Source organism: Prunus dulcis, chromosome 2 (genome assembly GCF_902201215.1).
Source record: "Prunus dulcis chromosome 2, ALMONDv2, whole genome shotgun sequence".
NCBI classification, from domain to species: Eukaryota; Viridiplantae; Streptophyta; class Magnoliopsida; order Rosales; family Rosaceae; genus Prunus; species Prunus dulcis.
In genome coordinates this window covers 5,358,413-5,371,441 of record NC_047651.1, presented here as the reverse complement: position 1 = coordinate 5,371,441, position 13,029 = coordinate 5,358,413, and the positions used below count along the sequence as shown (strand labels likewise).

Sequence of the window (13,029 nt, the reverse complement as noted above, 5' to 3'; positions counted from 1 at the left end):
CTGGGTTTGGAGGTTTCTTTCTTCAAATTGGATATCTGGGGGTGTTGGTCTGGAATACCAATTCTTGGTTAGGCTAGTAGGGCTTATATGTTTTTCTATCTTTTTGACTCTGGGCTTAGGTTGTATTTCTAGATTTTGAAAAGCATTTTCAATTTTAGAAATCTCACTAGTTTCTGAACTTACTGATTCTGTCTCAGAGTGAGAAGTGGCAAAAGCATCTAGTGTTTTAATACCAGATGTATCACCTTTCTCGGGTTTGACAGGGGTTAACTGTGCTAACATGTCTTCTATTTTTTTCATTGTAGAGTTAACGTTTAGAACTGGGCCTGACTTAAGCTCTTGAAACTGAACTATTGGTTTTTCAACTTTTGGTTTGGGTCTGGAGTCTGCAATGGGCGGACTCAGCAGATCAACTTTGGTTTCAATCGTGTCTAACTGTTTGCCTATGGTGATTAGACTCTGATTGGCATAGTTATTTTGTTCGATTAGTTTCCTATGAGGATCACTGCTTTCAAAGGTTTTGAAAGGAGTGGCGGGAACTAGGGCTTTATGGTGTTCTACAACTATAGTTTCTACTGGAGGGTGACTAGACTCAACTACAGACTTATCAGCTAATTTCCATTTTTCTTTAGTTAAAGTTTTTAACTCATCATGAGACAAATAACGGCTTTCTATGAAATCTAGGTAAAAAATTTCAACTTTGGCTGATCGCATATAATTTTTCCATTGTTGAAAAATCATATCTCGGTGTTTGCTATTAGGGTAGGCTTGATGATAAAGATCTCGCCTGGGCTTGTTCTCAGGAGCTTTTAAATGATGATTTAAATTAACCCAATTAATTTTAAATTCTTTATTAAGGGTTCTGAGCTGATTTTCAACTACAAAGTCAGACTGGGTAGGTGACTCAGGTGAATCTGACTTATCATCTGGAACTGAAGCCTGGCCGTAGCAAGGCTGGGTTACTTGAGAGGTCTTTCTCAGGGACTCAAGTTTGAAATCAATCATTGCCTTTTCTAACTCTAGGTCTCGTTCTAGAGTGGAGGAAGAAGCAGCAAAGGAATGTCGAGCAGGGGCATGCCTTTGGGACTGACCAGGGGTTGGCAATTGTTGTAACTGGACATTGGATTTGCGTAAGGGATGGCTTTCAAACTGTATTTTAACTGTGCCGTCTAGATATTGTTGAATGTAGTCTAAATTGTTTAGACTACGCTGGATTGGAGCTGGTTGGCTCTCAGTGACTAAGGTCCAATCTTTTGGAAGGGCAACTTCTGACCACTTAATTGTATGAGGTACTTGGATATGGGCATCTGAGGTATGACTCTGGATCAGGACTGTTTGATCCTTTGGGCTTTTATTAAGGGCTTGGAAGTTCATATTGGTTCCTGTGACCTTATAGTAGATTCTGTATACTAAGGCTAGAGGTTGGGTTCCCGGGAGAACATTGTAACCTTCAGTCTTAATATTCAGAGTCAAAGTTCTCAGGATATGGGGATCACTAAGACTTACAGTGAAATCAGGATAACAGTCAAAATGGACAGGGCCATTACACAGACTGGACTCAATGATTCCTAGAGTACTATCGCTAAATTCAGTGAATCTAGCATCACGAAGACATAGCAGGATTGAGGCTTTCAACCCTAACCGTGTCAGAGGCTTTACAGCGACTTGAACTAGGCCAATATGCAAGAAATTATTACCGTCTTTCTTATGTTTTAAAATAGACTCAAGATTAAGCAACTGGCAGGTTTCGTGTTCTTTACTTAAGGCGTAAACTTGTTCAACTGTTTTGACATGTGTGGTACTGTTGAAACTAGAAGGTAACCAATGTTTCTTATAAATTTTCTGACTGGGGATTTTAGGTATGTTCCAATCTCTAAAATCTAATTGTTCTTTACTGCTGGAATTATATTCAAATTGTTCTTCATTAACTATCTCTGGGAGTCGACTTAGACTGGCACTAGAACTTGCAGAATTACTAGACCTTGACCTAAGGAAACGACTCATGACTACTCAAGAAACTGGGTTCAACTATCTGAGGAAGAAGATGAACAGTAGATCCTAAACCGACCGTTTAGACTCTAAGTATCCTATTAACTTTCTCAATTTTCTGTCTCCTGCCCAGCACACACTACCTCTCTGGGATTTACGTGATCTAGCAAAAAGGACTCACGGGTCAGACCTTAGAGAAAATCAACAGAGGACTCAAAGCATAAAAGGGAAGAAAAGGAAGAATTGAAAACCTTCTACTCAGAAGCTTAAACCAGCCACTTGGGCGGGGATGAGTAGCAGACTTAGACAAAGACCGTAACACTTACGGCTCTGATACCAAAAGAAGGGGAACAAAGAGATAGAACAAAAAGCAACTGGATATAATACAGAATGAAGATCAGAAGGAAATTAGAGATGGATGCAACCTAAGCAACTTTCAGACTAATGCAGAAAATAATGATAATGCATCAAATAATGCTTTCAGAAAATAGATAATTGAAAATAACTTTTATTTATACTCACAAAGATTGCAACTGCAATTCTTCAAAACACAACTGCACGCTTTTACAAGAGTGTTTACAAAAGTGAATTTCTCTGAAGGATGTATTAGAGAGATTCTCTAAAAACTGAAGAAGGAAAATAAAAACGATTAAAAGATGCTTACAACTGAGGCCGAAGCCAGCTTAAATAGAAAAGCAACTAGGGTTTGTGTAACTATGGTAAGACAACTGAGGTTTGCTTATCACTGTGGAGTCACGGAAAAGCAACCTAATTCAACTTTCAATTTTGTCTTCTTATGAAAGTCTTTTGACTGAGGCAACTTTCGGCGGGGGAAAAGAACAGGAAAAGCAGATGCTGTTTCCTGTGGCAATTATGATGTCTGGCAACTTTTGCATGGACGGCTACTTTCGGCTACTTTGGCATGTGAAGATGTCAGGAACATCATGAGGCCTAGTCTGAGGCTAGATCATAGGCATCATATGGATCTTGACTGTCTTCGAACCAGGTCTTGGGCTTGACCGAGATGGGCTGACAGCTGGAAGACGAGGGGGACCCATTGTCTTCATCATCATCCATCTGGGAGGCTTGTCTGAGCAACTGAGTGGCGATTTCTCGAAGTTCTGCTTTGGATTTTCCTTCGACTGAGAGGGAAGATTGAACAGATGCAGAGGGAGAGACCGGCAGAGGGACTTGGGCTACTGGAAGATCATTGTAGACATATTTGGCGATTCTGTCAACTTCGAACTTGTCCCACCATTTGACTGAGAATTGGCGGGCAAGGATGCGGGCATCTATAGTAACCCTGTAAGACCATTTTAAAATCCAGGGTACCTTGTATCTGGCAATAAATAATAATTGCTTAGGGAAAAATAAATCAACTGAAGAGAACTTGGCCTTCTGGGTGTAGTGATGGATGAGTTGGAGAACTGAGGCTGGTAGAATTTCTTCAACTGGGCCATGTTTTTCCCACCAATGGAGGAACCAATATGGGAAAGGACTTTTGAACTTATTATCAAAATTGATGAACGAGGAGTGACTAATATATATATATATATATAACTGAAGCAGAGATATCCTTAAACTGAAGTGGAGCTTCGAGGTGAAGAGTTATAGATGAATAGAATGGCTGATTTGCAGCTAGGGCTAATTTTCGGATGGATCATACCAAAATAAGGGGATTCCAATTCCATTCTCATTCTAAAATATTTTTAATGAAAATTCTTTTCCATTTTCGTTTCAAAAAATTTCAAAATTTCAACATCCATTCCAATTTGGAAAACTCAGAATTTTAGGAATTTGTGGAAAATTTCGAAACTTGCATATTTCAGAAAATCATTGAAATTTTTAAACATGTCTAACTATTTGAAAGGTTAAAATTGAATAATCATACGTGGAAGCTAGAAAAACTATTATATACTATCACTTATATGTTGTTATTCTTTATGAAATAGCTCATCCGTGTCTATTTGGTCATTAAGTCATATCAAATTCAACATAAAACTAGTCATTATATGTAGTCTAAGCTTGAACCCTTGATATATTTTGGAATTCGGAATCTTAAAATACATTTCAATTCCAATCAAATTTCTTTTTTGAATTTTTGGATTTTAGAACTTTCGAATGTCGGAATTGATTTGAACTTGCCAAAATCAGAAATTTTTGAATTGGAATTTCCAATACAACTTGTACCCCTACTTGCAGCCTGTTGTTGGGGAGAATTCTCAAATTGAATGTATCAGGGAAGAGAGAGGGGATTACAGCTAAGTTAGACTGCTAAACCAAAAAAAAACAAAAAAACAAAAAAAAAACATTTTGCTGCTCATAAAACGCAGCGTTTCTTTTAAAGTAGTGGCGGCGTTCTTTAAAGAAATAATAATAATCAGACAGGCGCAGCGTGTTAGAAGATAAACTCAGCAGCACCTCAAATCGACGCGTGGCCTTCTTCTTCCTCGCGCAGATGCGCCTCGCAGAGCCACAAAGCGGCACTGAAGCTGGCCGCCGACGCAAATGCTAAGCGTGCAAACAGATAAATAACGGAACGCCTGAGCTCCGACGAGCACCTAGGCAACGCCTTCGGAAACCTAGATCTGTAATAAATTCTCATGTCTCTCCATTTTCAATTAATAGAAGCATTTTCTCTTTTCTAATAAGTAAGTAATTGTTTGTAGATAGAATATCAATTGAGCTTCAGCTTCCAGCTTCAGTAGAAGCCATCAATAGTAATGTTTAGAAGACACAATGTTGCTGCCAGGATTTTCGACCGCCAAATTTCCACTGTTGCTCCTGGCACTAGTGTACCTTCTTGTTACTCTTTACCTCTTGTTACTGTTATTATGTTATTATTAATATAAAGTTGCATGGACAACTACTTATTGCTTCAGGCTTTTATTTATTTATTTATCTACTGTTTTTTTGTTGCTTGTTTGATTTTTCTGGGTTGTTTAATATATTTTTCCGCTTCCTGTTCAGTAGAATTAGAAAATTTTTGTTCTTTCCTATGTATATCTTCATTTTTTCCAGAAAGCCAAGGTCTTGCCTCTGTGGTGATCTTTATCTCTAACTTCATGTCAATTTATCTTTTCTTCTTTTTCTATCTCTTATGACATGTTTATATAAAACTTAGAATATCTAGAAATGAATAGGGTACTGAAGTGGAATGGTAAAAAATGTTGCAATATTCTGTTCATACACTACAGAATCCTGAGTACTACCTGTAATGCTAATGCTTGCAGGTTCACCATACCAGGCGATTTTACGAGAATTTAGTCCCTAATTGTACCATATATGAAGTTGAGTGCCCAGACCATCTATACCGTAAAATCACTGAGGATGGTCAATACCTCATATGTTTCAGTAGAAATCATCAGGATCTGATTGTTTATAGACCAACGTGGCTTTCATATTCATGCAAGGAAGAATGCGATACTAATGATCTTCCCCCAAAAGCAAAGAGGTTTGAGAGCTTCTTCAGCCAACTGTACTGTGTATCACTTGCTTCTAGCAATGAGCTTATATGCAAGGACTTTTTTCTTTACATGGAGAGTAACCAATTTGGACTATTTGCTACTTCTACTACACAAAATCATGATGCGCCTGTTGGAGGAGCTGTTCAGGGAGTCCCCTCAATAGAAAAGATAACTTTTCACCTCTTGAGGTCTGCTGTTGTTTTTTTCCTGTATAGATTATAATTTAACAGAGAACTTATGAAAGTGAAATGTTATTGGGTGTTTTTGGAAGCTTAGTCTATGTGTTGCTTATTAGTTTGATAATCCTTCTGATGCTTAGATTGGAAGATGGAGTTGTTCTGGATCAGAAGTGCTTTCACAACGATTTTATTAACCTGGCCCATAACATGGGTGTCTTCTTGTATGATGATTTACTGGCAATTGTGTCAATTCGCTATCAAACAATACACATCCTGCAAATCAGGGACTCTGGGAACCTTGTTGACATACGAGCAATTGGGACATTTTGTCGTGAAGATGATGAGCTTTTTCTCAATTCAAGCACTCAGGTTAGTGGCATATATTTCAAGCCTTTACTGAGACTTGGATGAATGGAATTTGCTAATATCTTGTCTAATAGGATCAATCTATAGAAACTCTGAATTTGTTGTTGATGAAGACTCTTGTGTTGTGTTTTGCTAAAAATAGCAATAATGAAGTAATAATTGAAGGCAACATAAATTTGTACTACAGGTTCAAAACTTAGTTTTCCATTCTGTTTGTGGCTATTGTGTGCCGTTATTATAGGCGGTTTACAGCTGGGAGATTGATTTTGGTCTAAGCTTGAAGTCATAATTGAAGGCTTATTTGTTAAGCTTGATTATAGGCTAATTTTAGAGCAGATTTTATGTCCTGGATTCTGTATAAACACCTGTGTGTTATACTCTAACGCAGTGGATAATAAGAAGATTGTTTTTTCCTATCTTGCTCTATTCCCAACACTTCATCAGAGCAATATGCTCCTGAGACCGAAAACTCTGCCATCCTAACTGTACCCGGACCACTAAATAAGGATCTCTACAGCCTTAACCCACATTTTCCTTGCCTTTTCATTTAATCATCCACACAGTTTAGTAACTAATGCTGATTTTTCCTCATTTATTTTATCATGAAATTGACAAAGTTTGGTGATTAGAAATTCTTTTTAATGTTTAATATGTCGAGCATTCGATTGACAAATCAACTTTTGATTGATGGCAGAGTATGCTTAGTCATGAAAAAGGTAAACTGCATCAACTGCCTGAGAATCCTGTTGAGAATGGTTTACATCAGAGTGAGCCTTCATCAGACTATTGCTTTCTTAGTGGAATCAAACAGCGGTTGCTCTCTTTCATATTTAGAGGAATATGGAATGAAGAACCAGATCAGGCATTGGTTGGTTATCTCTGTCATTCTATGGTTCATTGTTATTTAAATGCTTTATCTTGCCATGGCACTTTGGAATATGTAATCCAAGCTGCTGCAACACATCATTTTGGAATATCTTTTCGATGGGTTGCAGCAGATGTGATTTACATTAATGTTTGTTTACTGGCATTTTCTGAAACCATTTTCATTCTCTTAGTAAGCTCTTGGGCTATGTGGATATGGTACACTTTATGCGTGTAGTTTTTATAAAATAGAATTGTATGAATATTAGCCTACCTTTTGGCACAGAAAATTCAAATTTAGGTGGAAAGATGTTTAGCGTTTTTGTGCTTGCCTGTAAGTATTTATGCTCTCAGGTACGCATGTACTGATCTAATTCCAGATTGTGCAGAAATGATCTGAACGATAAGTAATCCAAAGTGAAACACTATCTTAAATAGTAACCTAAGTATGCCCCATAACCTAGCTAGTACAAGGCACTGGAGCATATCAATTACCAGGAAACAACAGCATATCACATTCCTAAAGCTGTACCATGAACCTAAATGTGCCACCATCCCATGCAGACAACAGTGCCAATCCCTTAAAAGATCTGGGTTATATGATAGACAGAAAATCATTAAGATGGAAGCACAATCCAACCCAAATGAAAATCTTGCACCAGGCATTTATGTGTTTTGAATTACTTGATATTATGCTTCAATTGGAACATTTATTTGTTCTTGCCTATGTGCATTATTTTTTGTTTGTCATTAGCTCTTATGCAATCAGTTTATTTGTATGTTTTGCAATTAATGTTTTTAATGTAATTAATCTAACTTTTATGACTTTTTCACTCCAGAGGGTCCAATCCCTGAAGAAGAAGTTCTATTTCCATTTCCAAGACTATGTTGACTTGGTGATCTGGAAGGTAAGGCTTGCATTATTTTTCTTTAAAATGTAGATGTATATGGTATGAGACTTCTGCAATCACTTGCATAATCTTCACTGCTCCATATAACAGGCAATCTGATAATGCGCACCAAATATGACATGTAACAAGTTTGTACACAACTCTTGGACAGGTACAATTCTTGGACCGGCACCACCTGCTAATAAAGTTTGGTAGTGTAGATGGAGGGGTGAGACTTCTTTCTAGCATTACGTTCATATCATACTCGTTCTAAGAAATATAAACTTCATGTTTGGACACTCTTTGATCACATAATTTAATCCTCCATCTGTGATAGGGTGGAGAGGGGATAAATTACTCTGTCGTATTGAACCCAGATGCTTTCAGGAATGGGTCACCCTATCCATTGTAGTTGTACCATTTGTTCAACAGAGTTGACATCTGAATTTGACCAAGATTCTTTATATTTAGTTGTAGATTTTTGGTCACTCTGGTATTTTTTATATTTAGTTGTAGATTTTTGGTCACTCTGGTATTTTTTATATTTAGTTGTAGATGTTTGGTGTCACTCTGGAAAATATGAATCTTGCTCCAAGATTCTTCATTTGTAGTCTTTGACATGTTCCCACTGCACAAATGTCACAAGATATCTTTAACATGTGCCTTTTGTACAAATGCTGGCACAGATCACAACAGCTTAAGCTTTTGGGATAGTGGTAAACTAACAAACATTATCAGTATTAATGTGGGTTTCCCAGAGTTTGCTTTCTTGTGCTCAATGGGCTTTGTGCTGATTGAATAATTGATAATATTGGTTTTTTTTTTTTTTTTTTTTTATGGTATCGTTGGAGCAGGTATCACGTAATGCTGATCAGCACCCAGCCTTTTTTGCAGTATATAACATGGAGACAACTGAAATCGCAGCTTTTTATCAGGTAATTTTGTGACAATTGTTTTCTGTTTCTTTTCAATTTCTTTCTTCTGTTTTCACAGATCAAAACAAGACCTTGCTTCATTTGACATTTTTCCTTGTAGAATACGGCAGATGAGCTTTATCTCCTGTTTGAGCAATTCTGCGATCACTTTCATGCAACATCAAGAAATTCGTTGTATTTGAATTTCATTTCATCCCACTCAAATAACATGCATGCTCGGGAGCAACTAAGAAGTGCTAAAAATAAAGCAAGTAGTTCTTTGCAGGTGAAGTTCCACTATCGGAATTAGTTACATGCATAACTTATACAGCAATGCTACCTGTTACTTTTGCATCATTAAGGCATGATCGCAAGGTTTATTTATCAGTATGGTTATCTTCTGTGCCCAAACCTCATAGCAATGCTTCCAGTTACTTTTGTATCATTAAGGCATGATAACACAGTTTATTTGTTAATGTTGTGGTTGCATTCTGTATTTAGCTATGTGCCCAAACCTCACATTTAATCAGTTTATGATCCTGCAGTTTGTGAAGAAGATGCTAGTTTCTTTGCCTTTTAGTTGTCAGTCGCAGAGCCCTTCTCCCTACTTTGACCAATCTCTTTTTCGCTTTGATGAAAAGGTTTGATTCAGAAACTAAAAATTTCCCATTCCATGAACTGCTTTGTTTGCATTAAGCTGAGGAATATAGTCTTTTTATGTGTATGCTCCAGTTATCTTTAGCAAGAGAAAACCTACGCAGTCCAAAGTTGACCAAATAAACTAATTTAATTTTTTAAACATTGGAAAACTATTATAAAAACATAACTACAGAAACATCAATAAGACCAATCTTCTTGCATCAAATTGCATCTGATGGAGTTTTGGTTTGTGGTTTGTCCTGTGCAAGATTTAAATGACATCGCGTTATATATTCTACCTTTATGTAATTGGATATTTTTGAATCCATTTGTAAGGAAAGCTATTTCCACATCACAAATTTTTTAGTTGACTGTTTGTGGCAGGTTTGAGTACAGGTTCTATGTTTGGTTTTTGTGTAGTCATGTGAATTGCTTATGCTGTGTGCTGAAATCAAATCAATCAAAATAATCAAAGAAACTTTTTTTGAACTGTGATATAACCTACGAGGGTTTAGTCTAGTGGTCAGGCCCGTGGTTTGTTCCCACGTTGTCTAGGGTTAGATTCTTCAAGGCTGTGTCCAGCTATTTGCTAGAGTTTCTTGCCTCCCAAAATCGTAGGGTTTCTCAGGAGCCCTGTTTGTTGACATGTAACGCACAAGCAGTCGAAACAATTGAAAATTTAGAAAAGTAGACGGGTGAGCACACCCGCTTATTCTTGTGTGGTTCTCTCCTGAATGTGACACAATGCATTTTGATACCTTATGGGAAAATCAGTTTTGTCAATTCAACCCCCTCTACTAAGGTTTCACAATTTCTAATGTGTTTCTGGTGCAGTTGATTTCTGCGACTGATCGGCATAGACAGTCAACAGACCATCCCATCAAGTTCATCTTAAGAAGGCCACCAAATACGCTGAAATTTAAAATCAAGACAGGTATCTATCATTTACCAGTATTGTTATTTATATGTATACATGCACGCACATGTATACATGTATACGTATATAGGGCCAGGATCGGGGGGACATACATTTTTAACATAAATTATACATTTTAAGCCATTAGATTTAAACACATTCAAAGAAATTAATATATCTTGAACCTTTGTGTGCTTCAATTCTTATTCTCTTATCTCTTCCCTCTCTCCACCAATCCTGAAGAATAAAAAATATTTTACTGCACATTATTCAATGTTGGTCTATCTTCCCACTTTAGATGTGATGTGTTCTTCTTCCTTAAAAATTCTTTTCCTCTCTGCAAACTGACAGAAAATAAAACTCTTCTCAGTTCTTACCCAAAAGGAAACCTCTTCTGTCTCACCATTTTTTCTCCTACACTCTCTCCTCTCCCCATGATTGAATTTTTAAAAAAAATAATAAGACAAAATTAAATTAGAAAAAAAAAAAAAAATGTAAGACCAAAAGTTGGTCTGTCTACACTGCTTCCTCCATCTCAAAACCTGAACGCTACTTATTCCATTATGTAGCTCATGACTTACTCACCCTTGCACTTTAAAAATTCACACGTACAATTTAACACATCTACCCAGTTAATTTCATTAACATATCTAAAAACTTGAGCGGACCTCAAAATAAACTGTGGGTTTGAAGAAAATTACGGAAAAATGACAGTTTCCTCTTCCTCCAACTCAATCTTTTTCTGAATGTGATGCCACTCTGATACGGGAAGTTTGGTTCTCTACTGGAGGCTGAATTTGTAAAGTTTGACGAGAGTGACAAACTCTGCTAATGCATGATTTCCGGCTAGAGTACAAAAAAGTTTGATTTAAATAGGAGAGAAGAAACCAGATGAAGTTTAGTGCTTCGTTTCAGAATTAAACGGAAACAAAATAATCTAGGAGAATGAGACACCACATTTAATGAGAGAGACTAAATGCCCCACCTCGTCAAGTGTGCAACAAATAAACGAAGAGAGAAAATAATGAAGTTATTTGTTGTGTGAGATGCATTTCTATCCATTGGATGATAAAAGATGTGAAGGTTGAGAAAGTGTGTAAAAAAATATGGCTTTTTGTGCATACCTTGAACCTGACCCATATATACACACAAACACACACACATTGGTGATTGATTGAAAAACCTAAGTTGAGGATTTGACTTAACGGCCACATGTGAGGTGCAGCTTGCAATGTGATCAAATCTTTGAAACCATGCATTTTTAGGTTCCATTTAAGGATCATCCAAATCATAAACCATTGAGTCATCCAATTGATAAGATAAATAGATGAACACTGCTTCTGATGATTCACTGGAATGATTGTGACAATAGTTGAACGGCTGAATTATTTTCAATTTGGCTAATTTGATATAGGAATGTTAATCATGTCATCGAAACTGTTGTTTTCTGATTTGGTTGATCATGTGTGTTGTGTGTTTGCTTAATTGACTTTTTAAACTAAGCACATAAATGATCCTCTGGGTTTTTCAATAGGTCCAGAAGCTGGTAGCACAGACAGTCGAACAAAAAAGATTTCTTCATTTATTTTCCATCCATTTTTGCCTCTTGCTCTCTCTATTCAGCAGAATTTGTCGTTGCAACCATCAGTTGTGAATATTCACTTCCGGAAATGAATAGTACACTTCTTAGTTGGCTACTGGCTCCTATATTGTAAGTAGCCTTTTTGTGAAATAGGTAATTAAATGGAAATAACTGTATATTTAACATTTAAGTATATATAGATGCTATACAATGATATAAGTAAACATCAACCTTGAGTTATTATTCATGGATACTAGTGGTCGGTCAATTGCTTAAAGCCAACATTTGTTGGCCACCCACTTGGAGGACAAGACTGGTGACAAGCCACCTCGCCGTAGCTGCTCTCTGGTCGCGCTAACGATTCTGGTCTTTGGTCAAGGCAGCCTCTGGGTTTTTCAAATTTCCCCATTTTAGTGCAAGGTGATATGAAAATTTCTTCAAGCCATTATGATGATTAAATTAAGTTTAAATAATAAAACTAAAGATTCAACAACTACAATGTAACATAAGCGTACAAATATTGTTTGGGCTTTGTGTTCCCTTCTTACCCTTAAATTAGTATAATTGTATGTGTTAAAATAGTATAATTGTATGTGTATAAAGAAGTTACCTTGGGTTAATGTGGTGAACGGTTTTATAAATTTCGATGTCAATGACGTTGTCATTTTATTTCGGTAGTCGATTTTGAAATCTCTTGATAAGATTAAATTATCATATTTTGTCATTTTAAAATGTTTTACTGTGACTCATAGTTGGTAGCCAACCAAGTCTTTGGAGAATGCATGGCGCACTAGAGTGATCCAATATTTTTGATAAAGCATGAGCTTCCTGGAATGTTTGTTTCTGTCTGTTGTTTTTTTATTTTTAGTAATGTTGAGATGCATGCCTTCTCTTCTGGAGAAACACTATCACCTGACATAATATTTGCAAATTATGTCATTTTTATCTTTCCAGTCTCTAGAAACGAGATCGTGGATCTGCTTATACCCACTCCTAGCTAGCTTGGAGCTGGACCCTGGTCCTTTGAAGGTCTCTTTTATGTATTCTCTACGTTATATATAGTTTCTGCCTGCGAAATACCAGACGAAATAGAACGATCTTAGAAGGGATATGATGAATTTTTTTGACTAGTTCTTCCCAGAGAAATGATTCTGTTGTAGTTATTTTTCCCAGGTAAATGCTCCGTTCTTGTTATTTGATCAAATTAATTACAATCCTAGCTT

The 13,029-nt window shown here is 36.7% G+C and overlaps 1 protein-coding gene across 5 annotated transcripts; it reads left to right on the top strand.

Annotated features, from left to right (window-relative positions):
• Positions 1-4,162: 4,162 nt before the first annotated feature.
• On the top strand, positions 4,163-12,483 carry LOC117618628 (light-mediated development protein DET1). 5 transcript variants are annotated; one of them, XM_034348287.1, is made up of 13 exons: positions 4,347-4,579; positions 4,659-4,784; positions 5,223-5,644; positions 5,776-6,004; positions 6,696-6,869; positions 7,705-7,773; positions 7,928-7,984; positions 8,610-8,690; positions 8,791-8,955; positions 9,215-9,310; positions 10,143-10,242; positions 11,759-11,935; positions 12,064-12,483. In XM_034348287.1, exons 2-12 carry the CDS (start codon positions 4,713-4,715, stop codon positions 11,896-11,898), a joined length of 1,605 nt encoding a protein of 534 aa, XP_034204178.1. In that variant the 5' UTR covers positions 4,347-4,579; positions 4,659-4,712; the 3' UTR covers positions 11,899-11,935; positions 12,064-12,483. The 5 variants fall into 5 exon arrangements, with proteins under 5 accessions (XP_034204176.1, XP_034204178.1, XP_034204179.1 ...); XM_034348285.1 differs by having other exon boundaries at positions 4,163-4,579; positions 11,759-12,483; XM_034348286.1 differs by having other exon boundaries at positions 4,379-4,579; positions 4,663-4,784; positions 11,759-12,483.
• The last annotated feature ends 546 nt before the right edge of the window (positions 12,484-13,029 follow it).